This window comes from Alosa alosa, chromosome 22, assembly GCF_017589495.1.
Source record: "Alosa alosa isolate M-15738 ecotype Scorff River chromosome 22, AALO_Geno_1.1, whole genome shotgun sequence".
Lineage (NCBI taxonomy): Eukaryota > Metazoa > Chordata > Actinopteri > Clupeiformes > Clupeidae > Alosa > Alosa alosa.
Window position 1 is genome coordinate 29,433,334 of NC_063210.1, and position 27,500 is coordinate 29,460,833.

The 27,500-nt window shown below is 42.7% G+C and overlaps 1 protein-coding gene across 1 annotated transcript in view; it reads left to right on the plus strand.

Annotated features, from left to right (window-relative positions):
• Window positions 1-27,500, plus strand: part of LOC125287232 (rho GTPase-activating protein 23-like) — a 129,894-nt gene that overhangs the window by 38,642 nt on the left and 63,752 nt on the right. The window contains 1 exon segment of the mRNA XM_048232794.1: window positions 14,926-14,950. Coding sequence (XP_048088751.1) covers window positions 14,926-14,950 — 25 coding nt within the window.

Below are 27,500 nucleotides of genomic sequence, written 5' to 3' on the forward strand. Positions count from 1 at the left end.
TAGGTGTGGTGTGTGTGTAGGTGTAGGGTGGGGTGTGTGTAGGTGTAGGTGTGTAGGTGTGGGGAGTGTGTAGGGTGTAGGTGTGTGTGTAGGTGGGGAGTGTGTGTGTAGGGTGTGTGTGTGTGTGTAGAGTGTGTGGCTACGGGTCAGGTCGGGTGCGGTTCGGGTTCGAACATGGGGCAATATAGTCTGGTCTGACACATGTTATATGCATTGGAAGCTTTACATTTAAAATAGCTTATGATTTTTGAGCATAAAACAAAATGCAAAAAAGACCTAACAGCTTTCCTGTGTGCAAGATTTATGAAGCCTTGACAACGCATGTGCATTTGAAGTGCATGTCTTGGTGATATTAAAAAAGTTGTTTTAAGACCAAAGAAAACTAAGCAAATTAAGTCTAGGCTTACTATGTGAAGCAGTCCTATTTATGCTGCATACTGTGGAAAGTTACAGGTCACCGTTGGCTATATGGTCATCTCGTCAACCGGAGGAGGCTTTCTCTTGTAGTTTCAAGACTGTTGCAGTTCATTTCAAGACTTCTCACAATGGTAAGACTAGAATTCTACCTGCTTGGGCCTCTTTGTGTTAATGTGCGCCAGGTGACCCGCGGTGCATCGTCATCTGATCAAGAATTGTAATTTGTTGCTCCATTCCATTTGTAACTGAGGCATCATCCGCGCCGGCCCGGGTCAGCTCGGACATAAAATGAAAATGCCTGTCGGGTTCGACGCAACTCTGTCGACGCGGGCCGGGTTCGGCCGGTTCGGACGCAACTCTGTCGGACGCGGGCCGGGTTCGGGTCGGGTTCGGACGCAACTCTGTCGGACGCGGGCCGGGTTCGGGTCGGGTTCGGACGCAACTCTGCTGGACGAGGCCGTCTGGGTCGGTTCGGACGCAACTCTGTCGGACGAGGGCCGGGTTCGATAGAAATTTCAGTGCCCGAACCGCACTCTAGTATGTAGGGTGTGGTTATCTGTGCTGCTGGCTGCCTTGTTCTCTGTAGCACTGACGGGCTCATGATGTCCCTCATAGGCTTCCATACTCCGAGATGGGCTGGGCTCCTCCAATGAGAACCCTCGGCCGGTGCTGGAGGGCAGGGCTACGGTGCGGTGGGCGGGGCCAAGAACTCTGCTCTTGCAACGGACACGGGCGCCTGGCGTTTCCGGATTCACCCGCCACTTCATCGTCTACCCACCAGAGTCTGCACTACGGGTAACACGCACGCACGCACGCACGCACGCACACACTCACACTAGTGGTACGTTCACAAAACCTGCGGTTCGGGTTCGGCTATTCTATCACGGGTTATGCGATTTTCGGGTCTATGGCCTGTGGTTATTTTTTTTCTTTTTTCAACACTTCAGAAATATACTTCAGCATATGATACTAATTATCCACTATTTAGGCTACAGTATTAAAAAATAGTTATATCATAATTGACTTGACTTTAAGCACATCATTGAGACCATCTCTGAGAAGAGGTGAGATTTTGATACAGCAAGAGTGAAGACATTGATGATTTCAAATTGCTTTTCATTTATTTGGCACTAACAAGTAGAATGTGTTATGGCCATCTACAAGGACTTTTGTTCCTTTTTAGCACAGTAAGATTGACTGAAATATTACAGAATATCTTATTTCTAAACATAGCAAAGCCTACCCGAGCTATGCAAGATAGCTTCTAGGCTACCACATAACAGTGACAAGCCCTGTAAATGCCGAATTTGAGGCCTCCTCTGGTTTCTCTAACAGGGCTATTTGCTCACTGAAACTGAATGTGTGGAGGACCCAACACACATTTTAATGATATTTTATTTTCGAGACCTTTTGAGATCTGTTATTACCTACCTGCTATTACCTGAGAGTAAAATTAGTTATTATTAGACTACTACACGTAGCTTCGCGTCAATGATTGAGCTGCACAGTCACTCATTCTTGCAAAACGGCATTTTCTACCAAACCAGTGGGCTCCACACGGGACGCTGCGACGCATTGTAGATAAACTTCACATGCACGGAAATAACACGCACGCTTGTAGCCCCATTTGTGATGAACTCTAACTTTAATACGTATAAAGACTGAACCAAGAACATGGATATATCAATGCACAACTCCCAAAAATGAATGCACATGGTGGGCCATGAAAATGAAAAAAGAAATAGCCTAGAATAGATCATCAGGAGCAAGTAAGGTGCTAAGGAGCTTGCTCTTCCGCAACACTGCTCCATCACATCATCAGCATCCAAGTTCATTACGACCTGTTTCTCTGTCGCCATAAAGGCCTCCAATTATCCTGTGACAATCGTGGTCCTTAGGCTACATTCTTACTAATTTAAGAGGGAAAAAAAACTCTGTTCGCATGCCACTTGAGTACATGACAGTGTTAGTAGGAATTTAATGCTAACCATATATTGTTGTAAGCACAGGTAAAGAGGTTTAACTGCTGAAGGAATAGCAACAGATTGCACACCTCTTGCAGGTAGCACATTTTACCACCAGGTTTATTTCTGTATCTCCTCCCATCTCCACGGCATCATCAAAGTCCCACTTCCTGACTGTGTACCCCGCTTAGAGGAGACTTTTTCAGGCTGTCCCAGTGCGAGCGAGGTGTGTCAATCTTAACTGTAGTTTTTTGACCGTAGCATCTTCACTAAATTTAAGCAGACATTCAATCTATGTTTGAAGTGCATTTGGGGCAGTTTATTAGCTTTTATAAGGGGAAAAAATTCCGAGGTCAAAAGTATGCTAGATCGGGCATACACCTCGTGAAGGAAGTATGACGCGATTCGGGTTTTGAAATTCCTAGAAGTCATTGCTTCATATAATTTTTTGTAAACCAATAATAAAATAAAAGATACAGGCATATTTATTGTATTTCAATTTCAAACAATGCACTTTTTAAACATTTGATTGAATAAGGCTACAAAAGAATGTAGACTGATGTACAAATATTGAGGGTCACTCATGACTGTAGTATAGAGACTCATATCTGGGTATAAATACTGGATCAGTTTCCCCAACATGGTGGGGAGAAAGAGGGAGTTAGAGATAAATGGCTGATTTGAAGCCAATTAACACTATTGATGCTTGATAGTGGGCCTTACGATGAAGGGGCCGCGCAAAAAAAACAAACAGGCAATGATACAACATATGACGTCCTCATAAATGTCTGATAACTTCAAGCACAGACAATTTTTGTTGCTTTAAGCCCTGCATTATAAACATCTCTCTCTCACCAAATAGGCTTAATCATTTTATTAGCACTAAATAAATAAAGGTAAATAAATACTAAATCAATTAAAGTGTATTGCATAGTCAATGTTATAGGTCACTTTTAAAATATTTTCATATGTTATAATAATAATATAATAATAATATGTTATCATAATTATCCTGGCCATGGATGCTTTAATCATTGCATCTGTCTTTCAAAAATGTCAGGTAAAAAGCAATTAAGCATCCTCTCATTCGCCCTCAGAGGAAAGCCATTAAGCAATTAAGCATCCTCTCATTCACCCTGAGAGGAAAGCCCCTAATAGGCCAGGTTAGTGGCTGCAGGTTAGTGGATGCAGGTTAGTGGATGCTCAGAGGTGGTGGTGAAAAGGCCCATTATTGAATTGCCAATGCCATGTGTCAAATCTTTTCTTCTGCAAGTCTGAGCAATTATAAATTATACTTATGTCCCATTTAGATTTTTTTTGCCCAATATTGCACATCATATACTTGCTCCTACATACTTTGGCCTATAATCAAATGCCTCTTTGGAAAGCTGAGACACTGCATTTTTTTGGAAAACAATTCGAATAACTGTGTGTGATGTACTGACAGAGTTACAGAGGCTAGAATATTGTTTCTTTCTGCCGGATAACAAGCATCTCTGAACTGACCACATTTCAGACCTCTAGGTCACTTGATATGACAGAACTGAGAACTGGGGTCGACGGGGAACATGCACACATGCCCCCATCAACACCATACGATGCACACATGCCCCCATCAACACCATACGATGCACACATGCCCCCAACCCACCATACGATGCACACATGCCCCCATCAACACCATACGATGCACACATGCCCCCAACCTACCATACGATGTACCACACATGCCCTCAACCCACCATACGATGCACACATGCCCCCAACCCACCATACGATGCACACATGCCCCCAACCCACCATACGATGTACCACATGCCCCCATCAACACCATACGATGTACCACATGCCCCCAAACCCACCATACGATGCACACATGCCCCCATCAACACCATACGATGCACACATGCCCCCAACCTACCATACGATGCACACATGCCCCCAACCTACCATACGATGCACACATGCCCCCAACCCACCATACGATGCACACATGCCCCCATCAACACCATACGATGCACACATGCCCCCATCAACACCATATGATGCACACATGCCCCCATCAACACCATACGATGCACACATGCCCCCAACTGAAACAAGCAAACCGAACAGTATTTTTTTTTTTCATGAATCATGCCACCCCTAGCGCACACACACACACACACACACACACACACACACACTATCATGCCAGTAAATGACAGAGAGAGGGGTGGAGAGAGAGAGGAATAGAGCAAGATGAAGAGAAAGAGAATGCATGAGAGAAAAAAAGACAGATAGAAAGAGATAATGGGTGAGACAAAGAGAGAGGAGGGGGAGAGAGGGATGAGAGTAAGAGGAGGAGGAGGAGGGAGAGAGAAAGAGGAGGGGGAGAGAGAGGGATAAGAGAAAGAGAGGAGGAGGGAGAGAGAAAGAGGAGGGGGAGGGGAGAGAGAGGGATGAGAGAAAGAGAGGAGGAGGGAGAGAGAAAGAGGAGGGGAGAGAGGGATGAGAGAGTAAGAGGAGGAGGAGGAGGGAGAGAGAAAGAGGGGGGAGAGAGAGGGATAAGAGAAAGAGAGGAGGAGGGAGAGAGGAAAGAGGAGGGGAGGAGGGGGAGAGAGGGATGAGAGAAAGAGAGGAGGAGGGAGAGAGAAAGAGGAGGGGAGGAGGAGAGGGATAAGAGAAAGAGGAGGAGGAGAGAAAGAGGAGGGGGAGAGAGAGGGATAAGAGAAAGAGAGAGGAGGGAAAGCGGGATGAGAGGAGAGAGAGGAGGATGAGAGAGAGGAGGATGAGAGAAAGAGAGGAAGAGGGAGAGAGAGAGGAGGGGAGGGAGAGGAGGAGGGAGAGAGGGAGAGGAGGAGGGAGAGAGGGAGAGGAAGAGGGAGAGAGGGATCAGCTGTTGGGTTGAACAAAGCTTCTGTTATTCCTCACAGGAACAGCTGCAAGTACAGGAGAATCCTGGTACACCACACACACACACACACACACACACACACTCAGAGATGCACACACATACAGTACACACTCAGGCCCAGATGCAATGCATATTTATGTAATCCTGAAGCTGCTATCAACGCCATGGACAAACCGCAGATTAAGTAACGCAATCAGACCCAAGCTCGGCCGATTTATCAATCGTTCAATCCTTAGTGTAAACTGCGCCTTTCCCTGCACAATGTGCCCTTTTCAGCTCCTGCGACAAGCAGTTTGCGCTTTAACATCTTTTCAGCCTGTTTGTACATACCTCACAATGATTTTACACGCATCGCTAGAAACAAATACCTTGAGTGGGCTAGAAAAGCCGCTAGTACATCTGGCCCTCAGACACACACACACATACACACTCAGACACACAAATACACACACACACACCATAAAAGTCCTGGCAGAAAGCAATGCATCCGAGTTTTATAAATGCTTGTATTTTCAGGTCAACACTTAAAAAGTATTTCAAATATCATCCAGTTATCAATATATGTCTATGGAGTGTTGAATTCACTAGCTTTTCCCTTACATTTGTGAGTTTTGCAAAGGACTTTTACGGGCTTTTCCCAAATCACAGAAGTGAAGGAGAGAGAGAGAGGGAGGGAGAGAGAGAGGGAGGGAGAGAGGGAGAGGGAGAGAGAGAGGGAGGGAGGGAGGAAGAGAGGGAGGGAGAGGGAGAGAGAGAGGAAGAGAGGGGGAGAGAGAGAGAGAGGGAGGAGGGAGAAGGAGGAGGAAGAGAGAGAGGGAGAGAGAGACAGACAAGAGAGAGAGAGAGAGAGAGAGGGAAGGAGAGAAATGAGAGAGGTAGACCAGAGAGGCAGAAGCAGTATATAGAACACCAAAAGTTATTTAAACTAGATGTACCGCATGCCCCAACCTACCATACGATGCACATGCCCCATCAACACCATCTGATGCACATGCCCCATCAACACCATATGATGCACACATGCCCCATCAACACCATCTGATGCACACATGCCCCAACCTACCATACGATGCACATGCCCCATCAACACCATCTGATGCACATGCCCCATCAACACCATCTGATGCACATGCCCCATCAACACCATCTGATGCACATGCCCCAACCTACCATACGATGCACATGCCCCATCAACACCATCTGATGCACACATGCCCCATCAACACCATATGATGCACACATGCCCCAACCTACCATACGATGCACACACATGCCCCCATCAACACCATATGATGCACACATGCCCCATCAACACCATATGATGCACACATGCCCCATCAACACCATACGATGCACATGCCCCAACCTACCATACGATGCACATGCCCCCATCAACACCATCTGATGCACATGCCCCATCAACACCATACGATGCACATGCCCCATCAACACCATCTGATGCACATGCCCCATCAACACCATCTGATGCACATGCCCCATCAACACCATCTGATGCACATGCCCCATCAACACCATCGATGCACACATGCCCCATCAACACCATATGATGCACACATGCCCCATCAACACCATATGATGCACACATGCCCCAACCTACCATACGATGCACACATGCCCCAACCTACCATACGATGCACATGCCCCAACCTACCATACGATGCACATGCCCCATCAACACCATCTGATGCACATGCCCCAACCCACCATACGATGCACATGCCCCAACCTACCATACGATGCACACATGCCCCATCAACACCATCTGATGCACATGCCCCATCAACACCATCTGATGCACATGCCCCATCAACACCATACGATGCACATGCCCCATCAACACCATATGATGCACACATGCCCCATCAACACCATACGATGCACATGCCCCAACCCACCATACGATGCACACACATGCCCCCATCAACACCATACGATGCACATGCCCCATCAACACCATCGATGCACACATGCCCCAACCTACCATACGATGCACATGCCCCAACCTACCATACGATGCACATGCCCCAACCTACCATACGATGCACACATGCCCCAACCTACCATACGATGCACATGCCCCATCAACACCATCTGATGCACATGCCCCATCAACACCATCTGATGCACATGCCCCATCAACACCATCACGATGCACATGCCCCAACCTACCATACGATGCACATGCCCCATCAACACCATCTGATGCACATGCCCCAACCCACCATCACGATGCACATGCCCCATCAACACCATCTGATGCACATGCCCCAACCCACCATCACGATGCACATGCCCCATCAACACCATCTGATGCACATGCCCCATCAACACCATCGATGCACACATGCCCCAACCCACCATACGATGCACACACATGCCCCCATCAACACCATCGATGCACACATGCCCCATCAACACCATATGATGCACACATGCCCCATCAACACCATCTGATGCACACATGCCCCATCAACACCATATGATGCACACATGCCCCAACCTACCATACGATGCACATGCCCCAACCTACCATACGATGCACATGCCCCAACCCACCATCAGGGTGTTATTTAAACTAGATGTACCGCATAGCGTACAAAATATGACCGCTATGAGGATTAACGTACGTGCAGTAATAACCAAGCATGTCCGATAAACATTCTCAGATTTATTTCGGCTTCAAGAAGAAATGGGAATAACATTTCATGTGAAAATCGTCCTATCCTTATTAGACGTTCTCTGTGGTAAACTACAGTCCTTGTAGAAAGCGTCCATTGTTTTTCCAACCCACTTTTAACTTCCAACAAAATTACGTCTCACTGCAAGGATGCACCATCTAGTGGTCAAACGACTATGTATCGCCAATACTGGAAATGCAGCCATGATGATGATGATGATGATGAATGTTTGGCTTTCCTTTAATCCTACTGAATTTGTAATTATGTATCGCCCGTTCTAATTGCCGATACCGATAGTATGTGCGTGCCTGTGTGTGTGTGTGCATGTCTAATTTCCCTCACGGTATCAAAAGAGTATACTGTATATGTGTGCACCGCCATCTACAGGCCAATGAGTGTACAGTCACTAAATGTACACATAACCTACATTTTATTAGACCCACCCATAGATGAAATTCTACGAAACTTGGCAAACCCCCAGAGAATGCCAGGTTAATCATACACATCAAATGTGGTGCAGTTCTGAACATCTCAACTGAAGAGAGGGGCAAGAATGCGCAGATGCTGTTCACTGATTTATTCTCAGACAGGGGAGAGCCACCGGCCAATAAGGCAGTTCAAACAATTTAACCAAAATAGTTCTTCAAACAGCAGAAAACAGAAATAAGGAAAATCCAATTGTCAGTTAATCCAGGCCAAGTCCAAAAAAGCAAAGTTCAAGAGGCTGGATCGTAGTCAAAAACAGGCAGATTAAAAAAAACGGGCAGATTCAAATCCAAAAACAGGTTCAGGAAAAACTACCAAACAAAAAATGGAAAACTCACAAACTCACAAGTTCCAAACCAGAGACAGGCCAAAGCACTAGGGCACATCACCACACGGTAGGGGTGTGACTTTCAAAACCGACGTCTCGAATCAGTGTCGGGGCCGAAGCACAAGTGTTTCAAACACCGCTTCAGCGTGGTTCAAAACAGCCATGTCATGTGACCACTGCTTCAAACATCGCTCAAAATCCCCATGTCATGTGACCAAAGTTAAGGAACCTTCGGGTGCATTTCAATCGGTCGGGCAGGCGTGCCCGCTCAATTAACAGTGTAGACTTTTCTTAAGCAATAACCATGATGGTGTAGTGGTTAGTGAGGGTGTTTTGCACGGTAGCCCAGGCTGCTCAAATGTGGTTCGATCCCCGTTTGATTTATAAGGTATTGTTTCAGGTCGTTTATAAGTTTTCTTGATTCATCATTAACCACACAGTTTAAACTAAACTCTCAGAATAGTCAAAATCGAGAGTTTTTATAAGAAAGTGATTTAGAGAACACTAGTGGCAGCAATAAGATTCTCTTTATTGTGACTTCATGTGGTCTCCCATCCAGTAATTGACCAAGGGCATGACTGCTTAGCTTTTGACAAAGGCGAACACAGGTAACACAGCGAGCCACTTAACTTTTAAAGACTACATCTTCAATAATTTTAAGCATTTGACAGATTTGTTTCACCCTAAAAAGCTCTGAGGTGTCAGAATTGTTTTGAAGCTTCGGAACAATTCGGCACAATTGCTTCGAACGTTTCAGTGTTTCATAAAGCCTCGCTTTGGCCATCCCTACCACACGGAGAAAGACAATCTGACAATGAGACACCAGTAGGGCAGGGTATAAATAGGGCAGGTAATACAAGCAAATGAGAAACAGGTGAGTACAAAAAATGGCGGGAAAGAAAACAAAGACAGGAAGTTGGCAAAAAGGCACATGGTGGGCCAAAACAAAAACATGCAGTGATACACTGCAAAAACTGCTTATCTAACAAAATCTAACTAAGTGTTATTAATCTTATATCAAGATAAAAAAAAAACTAGTTGGTATTGTTTTCAGTATAAAGAGACTTACCTAGCTCTTTCTTGTCAAATCATTTGACTTAATTTAAAAAATGTTTGACTTATTTTAAGACATCTCATCTTGAAAACAAGCAAATATGTCTGCCAAGATTAATAACACTTGGTTAGAATTCATTTTTTGCAGTGTAACAGAAGCAGACCAGCAGAGGGCTATAAATAAACAGAGTCCTAGGGCAGAGTACTGACAGATTAAAGCAGAATGATATTGCATTTTCATATTTTACCAGGGGGGTGCAAATCACAAATGAGTGATTATGGGCTAGGTTGATGTGGGCCCTTGAGACCAACATTCATCTTCATCCTCAGTGCCACGGTTCAGGTAGTTAAAAAAAAAACTACATTTTTTGGGTTTCAGGGGCCCAGCTGGTGGGGGGGGGCCCGGGGACCAAACGAAAATTTTCCGTGGAAAGTCTAGTGGGCTGCATACCCACCAAATTTGTGCCCCGGTGTTTCGGGTGTCGCTGGTATCGCTTGACCAAAAATTCAGGAAGTAGATGACGGGGGATATCCTATATGACGCAAGCTTCATGGCGGCGGTCATAATAAACTCCTGGTGTAGGCTACTTACACACTTTCCAATGCCTCGTTTTATGAGTACAGACCCTATTTGTCTATTTGTTAGGGTTGCAAAATTCCGGGAATTTTCAAAGTTGGAAACTTTCCATGGGAATTAACGGGAATATACGGAAATTAACGGGAATAAACGGGAATTAATGGGAATAAACTGGGAATTTTAATATGGCAAGTTAGTCTATAACAGGGAACTTAACCCTCTAGGCGCCACAGGCGACTATAGTCGACAAGATGCGGTACTGAATAAAACGGCCGATTTAGTCAAATAGGGTGTCATATTTCGTTCAACTTCCACTCCACTAGATGGCAGACATGTCATACGTCATCTCCGAGTCAAAAAAAGGGCACGCTTTAAACAAAACTTTCTAGCTACAGCGCATTGAATCAGTCGCGTGAAATACCGGAGCTAGTGTGCGTGTGAGCCACTTTGTCAGAGCGATATTGTCAACGATCAATAGTATTTGCATTAGATTATCGCCTAATGGCATCAAAAAGTTTACCTGAAATGAAGTGTTGGGTCTTCTATTCATGGACCCTGATTCTGAAGGGGAATATCTGCCTTCAGAAAATGACGGTGATTCGTTTAGTGAGGCTTCAGATCGCCCCTGCCTTGCAAATGATGCAGCTGGACAAAGTGAGAGTTTACTCCATAGTTTAGCTTACACCAAGCACAAGCGTTGAATCGTTTGCCCAATGTCACTGGTGGGAATAATGTTTCCACGGGTTCGAGTGTTCATCGGGGAAGTTAGCAGGGTGTTAGTGGTGTGGCCTTAACGAGGCTGGAGGTAGCATAATGGAGGTAGCATAATGTCCATAGCGCTAGCTTCTGTCTTATGAGCGTGTGCCTCTCCACAATGTGGCGACAGTAGCGTGGTGAAGCCTTTGTCTAATGCCACTGGGTATGTTAGGCCAGGTCGAAGTGCTCATAGGACAGTTAGGGGAAGCGTAGTGGCAGTGTGGGGAGTCGCAATGAGAATGACAGTAGGCCTAGTCCGAGCTCGCCAAAATTCTCTCCCACTGGCCTTGAGGCAGATCTGGCCATGCTGCTCGAATGGTGGAGGTGGTGACACGCTCTCTCCCTCTCCCTCTCCCACACACACACACGCATTAGGTCATGCATAGTCTATCACAAGATGATGGGAATGCGGCCCTGTATGGATAGGGATAGGGAGTCATTATCTCTACAGCAAAAGGCCTGCTACATAAAAAAAATGTCAGCCATTTAGTAATGATTTACACGGGTTGATTTGCTATCTACTTCCCTGATCATTTAGGACATACAGTACACTATGTGTTCCTTTTTTGTGTGTTCATGTCATTGTGATGTGTGTGTCTTTGTCAGCTAAGAAAAAAAACAAAAACATCAACAAAACAACAAAAAGAAAAAAAAATACTAACATTGTCTCTTGTCTTGTCTAGTCATCTCCTCCTGATCTGTGCCTTGCCGTGGCAAATGAGCTTTTGAACTAAACAGGTCTTGTCTACTTGTGTTTGTGTGTCATCTGAATAATATATATGTGCCCCATACATGGAATCAGAGTGCCTACTGTATGTAGTAAATGGAAAATCTCTACAGCAAAAGGCCAGTCTACTGCTACATGCATTTGGTTTGTTTCTGCCATTTATTAGTAATGATTTACACAGTTTGTTCACTACTTACTATTTACCTGAGCATTCAGTATTGTGCAAGATAGCATACAGAAGGTGAGGGACATTTTGGGGGGGAAAGAAGTGATTGCATTTTATCATTCAAACATCGACTTTTCATGAACATTTTATAATCCAAGATGGCCGCCACCATATGACATCATTATATGCAAATTAGATATAAACATTTAATCTCTACATAAACTTTGGGTCATCCTTCATATTTCTCTAATTTACAGAAAGTCTCTATCTCTTATCACTTTTAAGATATAGCCTTTTGAAATGAAGATGTCAAAATTGATCGTTTCGGAAAAAAACCTCTGGCGCCTAAAGGGTTAAATGTAGTGGACAAAACCCCATCTTGCAGAATAATATTAGTTAAAACAACCTGATTTAATGCAATTTCAGTCAAATTTCTACCCTGCACATACGTCAATCCCATGCACACAGCAATCAGCATAGGCTACGAGACATAAAGGAAACCTATGGTGCGTTCATGTGCATGGGGAAAATAAATTCCGGGGGAAAATAAATTCCCAGTGAAAATGTCATCTCATGTAGGAATAACTGGTGTGAAACTGGAAGTTTGCAAACAGAGTTGCCCAGTTATGGGCTTGTCGTCACTTTTGTCCTCATTCAAATGGGTGTACGTCATTTTGCATAAGCTGTAATGGGACAATTAATCTGTCTGATTAAGCTTGACAACTTATATATATAACTTACATAATCTATAAGGTTTGGTTGGGGTGGTATGTTGTGTCGTTATATTTTTATTTGTTTTACCATTTTCTGGGATTCTAACTGAACAAAATGATAGTCAATGTTCCAACCAATTGGATTTTGTTGTTGAGTGGCGTGGTGTCTCTTGGGCAGTTTAGTGGTTTCAGTGTTGCTAGCTTAGCACGCTAGTAAACCATAGGCAGAGAATGGGATTCCCGCTAGCATGGTAGCTAGCTTTGTATGCCAAGCTAAGCGAAAATACGAACAAACAAATCATATTGTTTATTACGAAACAAAATGTTAATGTCTGTATATGAAACAGTAGGAATTACCAAAAATTCCCAGTTAATTCCTGTAAATTCCCATAATGTCCTTTAATTCCATGAAAGTTTCCAATTTGGAATATTTCCAAAATTCCCCAGCTTAACTTCCCATGGAAAGTTTCCGGTAAGTTTCCGGAAATTTACCGGAAATTTAACGCCCCTTTGCAACTCTACTATTTATACCCATCCTCTACTGTAGAAGTTTGGTCATATTATGCCCATTATTAGTGGGTTAATTTACAAGATACACTTTTGGTTCCAAAAGTGCTAACGCTAAGCAATTGGGCTGATACATAGACTGATAGCGCGAACTCAACCAATGTTCGACCAAGGGAAAAAAGCTTCTGGGGGTGTGTTTTGCTCGCTGTCATCGTGCAAACGACCCTATGGTGAAATTCACTCCGAACCACCGAAATCGAATTGTGACATCCCTAACACACACACATAAAAACACACATACACATGCAAGCAAGCAGGCACACACACACACACACACATAGATAAACACACACACACACACACACACAATTTAACACACACACACATACACAACCCATTACCCCCACACACACACTCACAAGTGAACACACGCAGAGAAGCTCACATGAACACAAAAACAAACACGCACTATGCACACACTTCTTTACATACATAAAAGTCGCAAGAGTAGGGGATGGAGTAGGAGATGGAGACAAATTGATAAAGTGTTATTTATTTTTACGCATAGAATGTGCAGGAATGAGCGGGTGTCATATTTTGTACCGCTTTGCTAGTTTTGAGTTAGGGTTAGGTTAGCTATTAGATCATTTTGGTTTAGGGTTAGATTAGCTATCAGAGACAAAGAGAGCCGTGCTAGTGAGAGAGCTCATAGCCTGGGCTTTTAACTCAAACGTTTCCACACCTGGGCTTTTAACTCAAACGTTAGCACACCTGGGCTTTTAACTCAAACGTTTCCACACCTGGGCTTTTAACTCAAACGTTAGCACACCTGGGCTTTTAACTCAAATGTTAGCTTAACTCAAATGTTAGCACACCTGGGCTTTTAACTCAAACATTAGCACACCGATCCCGATCCGAGTCGCTGCTGTTTTTTGTGGGCAAGTGCAGGGCTGAGCTGCGCAGTTCAACACAACTCAGGTTACATACACACACACACACACACATGCATTCACACACGCACGCACACACGCACCTACACACACACACACACGCACTCACACACGCACCTACACACACACACACACACACGCACTCACACACGCACCTACACACACACACACACACACACTCACGCACTTACACACGCACGCACACACGCACCTACACACACACACACACACTCATGTACGCACGCACGCATGCACGCACCTACACACACGTTTGCATGTTCAGCGTTATGGGTTGAATAGATAGATAGATAGATAGATAGATAGATAGATACTTTATTGATCCCCAGGGGAAATTCAAGAATAATCACCGTTGTGCCCTTGAGCACTTAACCCTGAATTGCTCTGGGGACAAACGCAGTAGCCCTTGTAATATACTCCACATGTAATATACTCCACATGTAATATACTCCACATGTAATATAATCCACATGTAATATGCTCTGGGGACAAAAGCAGTAGCCCTTGTAATATAATCCACATGTAATATACTCCACATGTAATATACTCCACATGTAATATAATCCACATGTAATATAATCCACATGTAAGTCACTTTGGATAAAAAAAATATAAATGAACATTTTAAATAAATGTCTCTCTCTCTCTCTTTCTCTCTCTCTGTACAGGATGAAATCAATGGGAATGAGAGAGGTGAGTAGTGAGTGGGGTTGGAGTTTTACTGACGTGTGTGTGTGTGTATATATGAGAGAGTATAGTAGTGTACTGTATATATGAGAGAGTATAGTAGTGTATGTGAGAGAGTATAGTCGTGTATGTGAGAGAGTATAGTCGTGGATGTGAAGGAGTATAGTAGTAAATGTGAGAGAGTATAGTAGTGTATATGAGAGAGTATAGTAGTATATGTGAGAGAGTATAGTAGTGTATGTGAGAGAGTATAGTAGTGTATGTGATATACACATACACTACTATACTCTCTCATATACATACTACTATACTCTTTACTCTCTCACATTTACTACAATACTCCTTCACATACACTACTATACTCTCTCACATACACTACTATACTCTCTCACATACACGACTATACCCTCTCATACATACATGTAAAAGGATTATAATAGTGAGTGTTTATGAGTATAGTGGTGTATATGCAAGATTATGATAGTGTGTGTAAGACCAAGTATGAATCAAGGCCTAGGCGGCCCCTCATACGCATACACACACACACACACGCATACACACATATGCTAGCGTACACACACACACGTCCGCACTTGCGTACACACACACACACACACACGCATACACACACACAGGCACGCACACACACACACACACACACAGACAAGCATACACACACACACATGCACGCATACACACATACACGCATACTGTACGTAGCCTGTTGTCAGCTGTCAGTAGCACTGGAAGAAGCCTGGAAACAAAGCAACCTAATTTTGTAGCTTATCATAGTGTGTGTGTGCGTGCGTGCGTGTGTAGCTTATCATAGTCTACTGATTGGACTGTTCACTTTCCCCACTAGTGTTTCAGTGTTTGTGTGTGTGCAAGCGTTTGTGTGTGTGTGTGTGTGTAACTTGTCATAGTCTACTGATTGGACTGTTCACTTTCCCCATCAGTATTTCAGTTTCAAACGTATACTTAGGATAAGAGACGTGTCCATTTACATCAATCAAATGAATAGTAGCCTAGTAGCCTATAGATAGATAGATACTTTATTGATCGCCAAGGGGAAATTCAAGATAAATATATATATATATTTGCTCTACATGAGTAGCCGATATTGCCAAGCAACTGTTGCTAACCTCCACAACCCAACAGTATTCTAACGTTAGCTTAGAGATACGGCGCCTTACATGCTAACCTCCACAACCCAACAGTACTCTAACGTTAGCTTAGGGATACGGCGCCCTATATGCTAACCTCTACAACCCAGCAGTATTCTAACGTTAGTTTACATGCTAACCTCCACAACCCAACAGTATTCTAATGTTAGCTTAGGGATACGGCGCCTTACATGCTAACCTCCACAACCCAACAGTATTCTACTGTTAGCTTACATGTTAACCTCCACAACCCAACAGTATTCTAATGTTAGCTTAGGGATACGACGCCTTATATGCTAACCTCCACAACCCAACAGTATTCTAACGTTAGCTTACATGCTAACCTCCACAACCCAACAGTATTCTAACGTTATCTTATGGATACTTACATGCTTGCACAGTACTAAACTGAAGAGTTTGGTCTACACAATTGACTATGTTATGATAAGAACTTTGCAGAGTTACAGTTTTTCTTGATCGTTTTGATACCTGTGTCAACTCTGACATCACATTCTCAAAACAGTTAACACCTGTGTCTGAACAAAAGCACTCTGGACAAAATGACACATTTTGCTTGCAAAAGGCTGTTACTCTCTCAAAACACTTAAACATGCAGCAAAAGCAAATCTTGCCTTCAAACACTACAACTTGTTGCCAATTCAAAAACACTCTTTAATCAATCATTACACACTGGGCAACAAAATGCAAAATCTAGTTCTCAAAATGAGCATTTTTGCTATGTCTGTTTCATTACTTTCTCATTTTTCTGGTATCAGAAAAAAACTCTGAAAAGACCAAATGTACTGAATAAAAAAACAAATTATTCATTCCTCCCAAGATGTAACTGTTATTGACATGTAAGACATACAGCAAACACCTAGCAAGATACTGTAAATTTCATTGAACTACAACTTTCATCGAAATAGACCTACAGTAAACACCTTTTGTACTTTTTTCTCCACCAAATAGGCAATACAGTACTTTGTCTAAATGTGCATTAGATCCATACTTGCAAATAGCAACACAGAACAGACATCTCTTATGTAGAATGAATGATTGCTGATTGAAGAATTGTGCAAAGGAGTTTCACACAGGTGTATCAGAAATTCAGACTTATGCAAGGAATCTATACCACCTGTGAAAAGATGTTTTCCTTTTGTTTAGCATGGGAAAACCAATAGAGTTTGGGGCTTTTGAATGACACCTGTGTTAACTGTTTTGCAAAAGGGTGTGAGAAATGTGTGAACCCAATGAAAATGTGTGAACACATTAGCAAGAGATGACTTCTGCTGTGCAAAGAAAGTAGTCATGAAGATCAAGTGGGTTCTAGTTTACTTAAGCAGGTAAAAGCAATCGAGAAAAAACTGTAACACAGTTTTTGCACAGTTTTGGCCAAATTTGCATGCCATGGTTATGATTTAATATATGATTTAGCCAGTTGCATGCCATGGTTATGATTTAATATCTGATTTAGCCAGTTGCATGCCATGGTATTATGATTTAATATATGATTTAGCCAGTTGCATGCCATGGTATTATGATTTAATATCTGATTTAGCCAGTTGCATGCCATGGTATTATGATTTAATATATGATTTAGCCAGTTGCATGCCATGGTATTATGATTTAATATCTGATTTAGCCAGTTGCATGCCATGGTTATGATTTAATATATTATTTAGCCAGTTGCATGCCATGGTTATGATTTAATAATTTAATGATTTAGCCAGTTGCATGCTATGGTTATGATTTAATATATGATTTAGCCAGTTGCCATGGTTATGATTTAATATCTGATTTAGCCAGTTGCCATGGTTATGATTTAATATATGATTTAGCCAGTTGCATGCCATGGTTATGAAATAATAATTAATGATTTAGCCAGTTGCCATGGTTATGATTTAATAATTTAATGATTTAGCCAGTTGTCTTCTATGGCAACAACAATCTTTGCGCGATTAATTTATTGTTTTATTTAAACGTGCATGCAAAGGAGGTTCATTGCGAGAGAGAGAGAGAAGAGAGAGAGAGGAGAGAGGGAGAGAGAGGGAGAGAGAGGAGAGAGAGAGAGAACAGGGCGAGGATGTGAACGTGCATGAACGTGCACAATGCTCTACAATGTGGATCATGTTGATTTTGTGATGGGCCACATCAGTGATGATTTTGTGATGGGCCGCCACAAATAAGTCTATGTATGGGAAACACAGAAGTACACACTACACACATACACATACACACACACACACACACACGCACATACATGCACACACGCTTACATTTGCATGCTTGTACGTGTCTTTACATAAAGTGTGTGTTTCATTGAATATTGTTGTTGAAAATGTGTGATATTATGATGTGTGCATGCATGTGTGTGTGTGTGTGCATGTGTGTGTGTGTGTGCATGCATGTCTGTGTATGTGCGTGTGTGTGTGTGTGTGTGTGTGTGTCGTGCGTATCTGGCAGGTCGGCTGGAGCCCATGGATACCATCTTTGTGAAGAATGTAAGAGAAAATGGCCCCGCCCACCAAGCTGGTTTGTATTACACTGGGTCAGAGGAACAGGGGAGAGAGAGAGGGTGTATGTGTGTATGTGTGTATGCGTGTGTGTTTACGTGTGTGTGTACATGTGTGTGTGTGTGTGTAATGCGTGTGTGTGTATACATGTGTGTGTGTGTGTGTGTAATAATGTGTGTGTCTGTGTGTGTGTACATGTGTGTGTGTGTGTGTGTGTGCGTGTGTGTATGCGATGTGTGTGTGCGATGTGTGTGTGTGTGTGTGTGTCTGTGTGTGTGTGTGTCTGTGTCTGTGTGTGTGTGTGTGTAGTGTGTGTGTGTGTGTGTGCGTGTGTGTGTGTGTGTGTACGTGTGTGTTTACGTGTGTGTGTACGCGTGTGTGTGTGTGTGTACGTGTGTGTGTGTACATGTGTGTGTGTGTGTGTGTGTGTGTGTGTGTGTGTGTGTGAGACAGAGAGAAATAGATAGAGAGTGTGAGAGAGTGTATGTGTGTGTGTGAGAGAGAGATAGTGTATGTGGTATATGTGTGTGAGAGGGAAAGAGAGTGTGTGTGTGTGTGTATGTGTGTGTGTGTGTGTGTGTGTATGTCTATGTGTGTGAAGTGGCTGGTGTACTGTGTGTGTGTGTATGTCTATGTGTGTGTGAGTGTCTGGTATACTGTGTGTGTGTGTGAGTGTTTGTGTGTGTGTGTGTGTGTGTGAAGTGGCTGGTGTACTGTGTGTGTGTGTGTATGTCTATGTGTGTGTGAAGTGGCTGGTATACTGTGTGTGTGTGTGTGTGTCTATGTGTGTGTGAAGTGGCTGGTATACTGTGTGTGTGTGTGGGTGTGCTTCACCATGTTTAGTTCTAACATGTGCTAACTGTAGGTTTTACTAACAAGTATGTCTCCTGAGACCTGAGAGGTCTGGAAGGTGTGTACTGCTGAAGTATGTCTGCTAGGTAATTTAGTCCCGTTCCATTTAGTGACTTCTAAACAAGCAGAAGCGCTTTAAAGTCAATTCTGTGACTTACTGGAAGCCAATGCAGGGACTTAAGTATTGGAGTTATGTGGTCAGTTCTTTTAGTTTTCATGAGAACCCTAGCCACTGCATTTTGTATCACCTGAAGTAGACAGGTCATCTGCTGGAAACATTAGGCCTAGTTTTTGGTCAAAGTTTTCTTCCTGGTCAGAACCCCTATTGGAACAGATTAAAACTTGGGGCATGTTGGATTTTGTCCATTCCAAAATGGTACATTTTTACACACTTTTTCCTATGCTATAGGGACATTTCCGGTAAAAATAGTGTAATTTTAGCAACAAAAAAAACTGTTCTTTTCGATCAAATACATATTTACAGAGGTTAACTGATGATTTTAAAACCCTAAGTATTTTTCTAACAATTTTAAATCATTAAAACATTATAATTTTGTCAGATATCAGAAATCATCAAATTTCCTTCAAACATTAGCCTCTTACAGGTTAAATACAGTTGAAATAAATTGTGTACCTTAACTTAACCCTTAGAACCCGATTGACGCAAAGTGCGTCAAAAAACACACCCTTTCTTCTCTGTTACATTGCTCCGCGACTGTTCATCACAACGAGATAAAACCTTTATTTTATGACAGAGAAGAAGTGGGGCTTTCCAAAGATATACGCACTTGTCTGTACGATCAAATATGAAAATTTAAAAAAATCATGAAATTAAATAAAATTGCATCATATTTAAAGTCTATACTTCTCTGCGTTCACCTGCGCACCCATTACTCTCGTTTGAATTACTCGCGAACCCGTGATTGCATAGATATGGCAAGCATATCAGATGAAAGAGGAGAAACAGGGCTATCCATTGGTATCATGGACATCGATCTTTCTGCCTTATAAAAACAGACGAAGTGACTGCAAAATATTAACGTCATGTACACAAACCAACACCTATTACTCTCGGAGTAATTACCCGCGGACCCGTGATCGGATATGCCACGTATGTTAGATGAAAGAGGAGACACAGAGCTATCATTTGATACCAAATACATCCTTCTGGGTTATAAAACAGACGAAGTGACAGCAAAATAATAACTTCATATAGCTGGACTTACCCACGTTTTTGTCTGTTTTTGTGGCAAAGCATGTTTATAATCCAACGCTATCGTGTGTTTCTCTATGGCAAAACATGTTCATAATCGGTTTTGAGATCCTAGCAAATTCCTGCATGGCATCCAATTCAAGGCTCACATTGCATCCCAATTTGTTCAACAAAGAAACACCTTTTTGCCTTTACTTTGTTCTTGGCAATGCAGTAAAAAAGTTGAGAATCATCATGAGTGCATACACCATAGTCACACATGCTAACAGGCAAACTTGGGTCAAGTCAGGTCAGATCAGTTTGTGTCACAGATATGGAGCTTAGAATGGTCATTTTTCATCGCTAAATAAAAATGGCATTTATTTCCGTAAATCACACACCACATATTTCTGTAAATTGCTCAGCCCCAGAGTATCCCTCCAACATGGCAATCATATTGCCCGTTTCAGGACAGTCTGCCCTACACACACATGAAATGCATGTAGAGCTATGAGCTTGCTGTGGTGAGATACAGGTCAAAATATAAGAATTTTTATAATATGATTTTTATATTTTAATTCTTTAAAAATCAAAATAAAATCAATGCTAGTACTAATACATGAAATGATGGCAGATCTGGATAGCCTAGACTCTGAAAAAAACAATATATAATATCTGTGTGTGGCACTTACGATGACCAGAATAAATCCTTATGAATGAAGGTAGTGAAAATGCCCTAAAAACAGTTTAGGGTTCTAAGGGTTAAACAGATTAAAACATATGGCATTTAGACATTTTCACAAAAACTCAATATAAATTCAATAATATGGCCCCAGCCGTGGAGCAACTGTCTGGGGCACCTGCACCATACGCTGGCGACCCGGGTTCCAGGGTTCGATCTCGCCCTGCCCCTCTTTCTCACTCACTTCCTGTATTGGGGTGTATTGAGTTATATTGTCACTCTCCACTATCCTGTCAAATTAAAAGCCCAAAAATAAAAAAAAACAATAATATCCCCAAAATGTGGGATTTTGGGCCTAAACTATCACAGGAAGGAGAGCACTGGGCCTAAACTATCACAGGAAGGAGAGCACTGGGCCTAAACAGGAAGGAGAGCACTGGGCCTAAACTATCACAGGAAGGAGAGCACTGGGCCTAAACTATCACAGGAAGGAGAGCACTGGGCCTAAACAGGAAGGAGAGCACTGGGCCTAAACTATCACAGGAAGAAGAGCACTGGGCCTAAACAGGAAGGAGAGCACTGGGCCTAAACAGGAAGAAGAGCACTGGGCCTAAACAGGAAGGAGAGCACTGGGCCTAAACTATCACAGGAAGGAGAGCACTGGGCCTAAACTATCACAGGAAGGAGAGCACTGGGCCTAAACAGGAAGGAGAGCACTGGGCCTAAACAGGAAGGAGAGCACTGGGCCTAAACTATCACAGGAAGGAGAGCACTGGGCCTAAACAGGAAGGAGAGCACTGGGCCTAAACTATCACAGGAAGGAGAGCACTGGGCCTAAACTATCACAGGAAGGAGAGCACTGGGCCTAAACTATCACAGGAAGGAGAGCACTGGGGCTAAACAGGAAGAAGAGCACTGGGCCTAAACAGGAAGGAGAGCACTGGGCCTAAACTATCACAGGAAGAAGAGCACTGGGCCTAAACTATCACAGGAAGGAGAGCACTGGGCCTAAACAGGAAGGAGAGCACTGGGCCTAAACTATCACAGGAATAATAAGCTTTATTTGTAATAATAAGAATGCAGCTCAAAGTGCTTTACATTTCAAGCATGTAACACAATAATAGTCAGTCAGTCATTATCAATCACTTTTCTTCATTGCTATGGGCCGTTTATGATCCACTCAGCAACATATCAAAAATATAGAAAATGACATGTCATAAGACTGGCAGCCTTAACCCTTTACCCCCCACAAGCACGCCATATGGCAACTGTGGCAAGGAAAAACTCCCATATTCCAGGAAGAAACCTTGAGCAGAACCTGACTTAATAGGGGGAGCCCATCTGCTTCTGGCTGGCTGCGCCCTCCAATAGCAACAGATGTAGAATAATCTGAAAAAGTAGTCTACAGGATAAGATGAGTTAACTAAAAGCTTTCCTGTACAGGTATGTTTTCAGATCTTTTTTTAAAAATATTGACTGAACTAGCCTGCTTGATGTACAGAGGCAGGGTGTTCCATAGTTTGGGGGCATAATGGATAAAAGCAGCTTCTCCACTTTGTTTGTGGAGCACTTTGGGTACGATTAAAAGATTAGAATTGGATGATCTAAGTTTCCTTTGTGGTTGATAAGATATTAAAAGCTCAGAGATATATGAAGGTGCTATGCCATTCAGAGCTTTGTAAGTAATTAACATAACCTTAAAATCAATTCCAAATCAAATAACTCGAAATAATCGAATAGCTCTATTATAATTTGCTATTTTTTCTTTTAGAATGGCACGGTGATCCTGTAACTTAGTTTTTCTCCATGTTCTCTCAGCTTTTCTACATGATCTTTTTAGATCATGGATATTTTCGTTCATCCAAGGTGTCAGTTTGCTACAGGACCTTTTTTTAGTCTTTAAGGGTGCCACTCTGTCAAGCAGAGCGCCTAATTCACGATTGAGAGCCTCTACCATTTGATCAATGGGATGATGTAAAATATCTAAATTTATGGAGTCTATAAGAGCTATGAACTGCTGTTCTGCTCTAATGTCCAAGAGTCGCGATTTGATTGCAATTTCGGGATGAATTTTTGGAGTATGTAGTACTACATTAAAAGATACACAATAATGATCAGACATATTTATATCATTTACTGATAAGTCTGTGACTTCTATCCCTCTAGAAATGACTAGATCGAGGGTGTTGCCAAGGTTGTGGGTGGGTCCTGTAACATGCTGCTTTAGTTCTAAACTGTCCAACACATTAAGGAACTTACTGGCTTTAGCATCAGTTGTCTTATTGACATGAATATTAAAGTCGCCATTTACAATTATCCGATCATAGCTAGTGGTGATGAGCGACAAAAGTTCAGAAAACTGGTCGAGAAAGCCAGTCCATAGTTTAGGAGGGCGGTATAAGGTTAATAGAAGTACAGCTGGGTCAGCCTTCAGAGTGAGGGCAATATACTCAAAGGAAGCGAATTCGCCAAAGTTGACTCTAGTGCAACTATATTTGTTTGAGAGAATGGAGGCAATTCCACCACCTCGTTTGCCTTGTCTAATTGAGTGGAAGAAATTATAATTTGGGGGACAAGTTTCAACAAGAACAGCTTCGCTGTCTGAAGTCAGCCAGGTTTCAACAAGAAACAGAAAATCCATTTTTTTTTCACTAATAAAATCATTGATTGCAAAGGTTTTGGTAGTAAGTGCACCTATATTTAGTAAACCCATGTTAGCTGAAAATGCCTCTGGCTTTTGAGGAATATGCTGAGGTATGGAAAGAATATTTGTTAGGTTTCTAGTTTTAAATTTGTCTTTTCTTTTTTACTATCGTTGGGTAGAAATCAACGTTGGAATAGAACTATAAGCATAAGTCATGCTATTGCATGAAGCAGCTTGATCTATGGTAGTAGTATTGTATGTTACCCTGCAGAAAACATTCTCAGACCCATCCACATGTATAATGCCATTTGAATCAATACCTGGGGGGCGTGAATCTCTAATATTTTCTACAGAATGTCAATGCCTCAGTGTGGACACTATGTTGTCAGAGAGTAGCCTGGCTCCATGTTGGTTTGGGTGGAAACCATCACGCTTCAGCATACTGGGCCTCTCCCAGAACAAGCCCCAGTTGTTGACATAGGGGATGCTTAGGGAAGCGCAGTAGCGTTTGAGCCAGGTGTGGAGATCGAACAGTCTGGATCATCTCTCAGCACCTTTTCTGTGGGTAGGGAGAGGCCCAGAGATGACAAAGCGTTTTTCTGTGCCCATCAGGGTGGTGATGAGAGTTTTGTAGTTTTCCTGCAGTGCTACTGACTGCTTATCTCTGATGTCATTTGTGCCTATGTGTACGATGATGTTGTTGACCTTGGTGTGGCAGGCCAGGATGCTTGGGAGTTTCTGCTGGATGTCAAGGACCTTGGCACCAGGGAAGCTGTAGACCTTGGAGGGACCGCTACATGATGGGGGAATGCAGAGGTCTCTAACCATGGAACTGCCGATGACCAGGGTGGAGGTTGATGAGGTCCGGGGAGGAGGGGGTCGGGGGGGCGCCGACTTTGAGGAGGGACCAGGATGGTTGTCGGGGGCAGGAGGGGCTCCTCATCCCTCGGTCAGAATAATAGCGATTTTCCAGTCGTATAGGTTGGGCTGGGCCTGAGTGCCGTCCGGACCGTCTGCCGTGCTTGTGATGCTTGCTTCTACGCCATGGCTCAGGCTGGTGTGGAGTGGAGCTGGCCAGCAGAGCAGGTTTGGTTCTCAGCAGAGGCCAGGGAGAGGCAACAGGGACAGAAGTTGCATTAGTGCATGGCATGGTTAAAGTATTGGAGGACAGAGTGAAATCAGGGCATCTGGCATTAGTGTGTGTAAGAGGGGTAACGTTACCCGTAGTAAATCCGTAGAAAGTAGATGGTAACAAGGAGATTTAAGATCTCCTTTAAGGAAGGAGAGCACTGGGCCTAAACTATCACAGGAAGGAGAGCACTGGGCCTAAACCATCACAGGAAGGAGAGCACTGGGCCTAAACCATCACAGGAAGGAGAGCACTGGGAGATCACAGGAAGGAGAGCACTGGGCCTAAACTATCACAGGAAGGAGAGCACTGGGCCTAAACAGGAAGGAGAGCACTGGGTCTAAACCATCACAGGAAGGAGAGCACTGGGCCTAAACAGGAAGGAGAGCACTGGGCCTAAACTATCACAGGAAGGAGAGCACTGGGCCTAAACAGGAAGGAGAGCACTGGGCCTAAACAGGAAGGAGATCACTGGGCTACTCATTCCACCAACGAGTTACCACAGAGGAAAAGAGTCTAGAATTTGATCTAGATAGATAGATAGATAGATAGATAGATACTTTATTGATCCCCAGGGGAAATTCAAGCGTTTACGGCTGGTCGACACAACAGATGCTCATCAGATGACCCCAGTGAGTGGTTGGGGATGTACAGCTGGATCATCAGTGTTGGGCAAGTTACTTCAAAATCGTAATGTATTATGTATTACTTATTACTGTCATTTCAAAGTAATTTGTTACATTATAATATTACTGTCTCTGAATTGTAAGGCATTACACTACTATTGTATTACTTTTAAGTTACTTTTACCAAAATATCTAGAAATATGGATTTGGAATTCTAAATGCAGTTTATTATGCTTAATGCAGCTCATTGCACTTTTAATGGAGGGCGATGTGGTATAATATAATGACTGAGCTAGGCTTAAGGCTAACAATAGGAGAATGCAATAGGCGCAGTGATGGCTCATGATGCAATACAAGGAACAATCATAGCCAGAATTTTGTTAAAAGTCTGGTCAATTGTGATAGAAATGCTGTAACTTTAAGCTTAGGCCTACTCATTAAAATCAACAGAGAGCCCACTACCTGTATCTTGTAACCCAAAACTTGTCAAACTTGTCAAGCTACACAGTGCCGCTGCTGGCCATTTTGGTGCCCTAACTGGTGAAATACAGTAACATGTAATATGTATTTGTATTTCAAATACAAAATAGTATTTTGTCATTTGTATTTTATTGAGTTGAAGGAAATGGCTCTGTATTTTGTATCAAAATACTTTATTGGTGTGTATTTTTGTATTTTAGAAATACTGCAAAATACTATATGTGAAAAACACTAAAAAAAAGTAGATATTACACACAGGTGTAATGAATAATTGGTAATTAGGCAACAATGTTTTTTTTTTTATCGCAATCAGCTAATGTGAGAACAGCTGTGTTCACAGACACTCACAGCTTTTCAGTGACGGCTATTGTTGAAGCATCAGCTCTGGTCTGAAGCAGTGGTGTGAAGTCGTACGCAAGTAAAGATGAGCAAGTTTACCTGTGCAAGTTCACAAAAGGACACCGACAATTGTCTTTAATTGAAGTTCACAGCACGAAGCTGACATGAAGAGCATTTATGCTTTATCAAGAATCAAAAAGATTAGCATGGCACCGCTCTAGATGTGTCATTAAATTAATTGTGCTATTTCGCGAGGTATAGAGAGATCTTTCGGTTTCACACACAAAGTGCACTTAACTGTTCCTCATATCCTAGTTGTCTCTGATAAATTGAAAATAATGAGCGTAGGCTTATGTCCATCGAGTCAGTTGCAGCCAGCCACAGTCATCTTCAACCAGTAACAGGAGATACGTTCTGCTATTTGCGCAGTTGTTTGCGAATATGTATCAAAACATAACACCACTTAATTTCAGGTTAAAATGCATTGTAATGTGCGTTACTGAAGTTTGTACCGAGTAAAATATTAGCCAATAGTTTTTTGTAATGCCTTACATTACCGTGTTACAGCAAAAAGCAATACATTACAGTAATTACATTACTTTTGTAGCTCGTTACTCCCAACACTGTGGATCATAGAACTTTGAGATAGCCGTAAGCAGATCCAGTAAGTGTCCTATAGGCCAAGGTCTATTATAAGGAGTCAGGGTAGAGTAGGAGAGGAGTTACATGTGTCCTCTTTGGCTGATTGAAGACAATATATTATAGTAATTACATTACTTTTGTAGCTCGTTACTCCCAACACTGGACAGTCAATATAATAGTGCAAAGTCAGGCCAATAAATGGCTGAGGTAGTTCTGTTTGACAAAAGTAAGCAAGTGGCATAGTGGTGCAAGTTATGTAAGAGCAGCAGAAGTGTTGTGTTTTCAGGACTGATT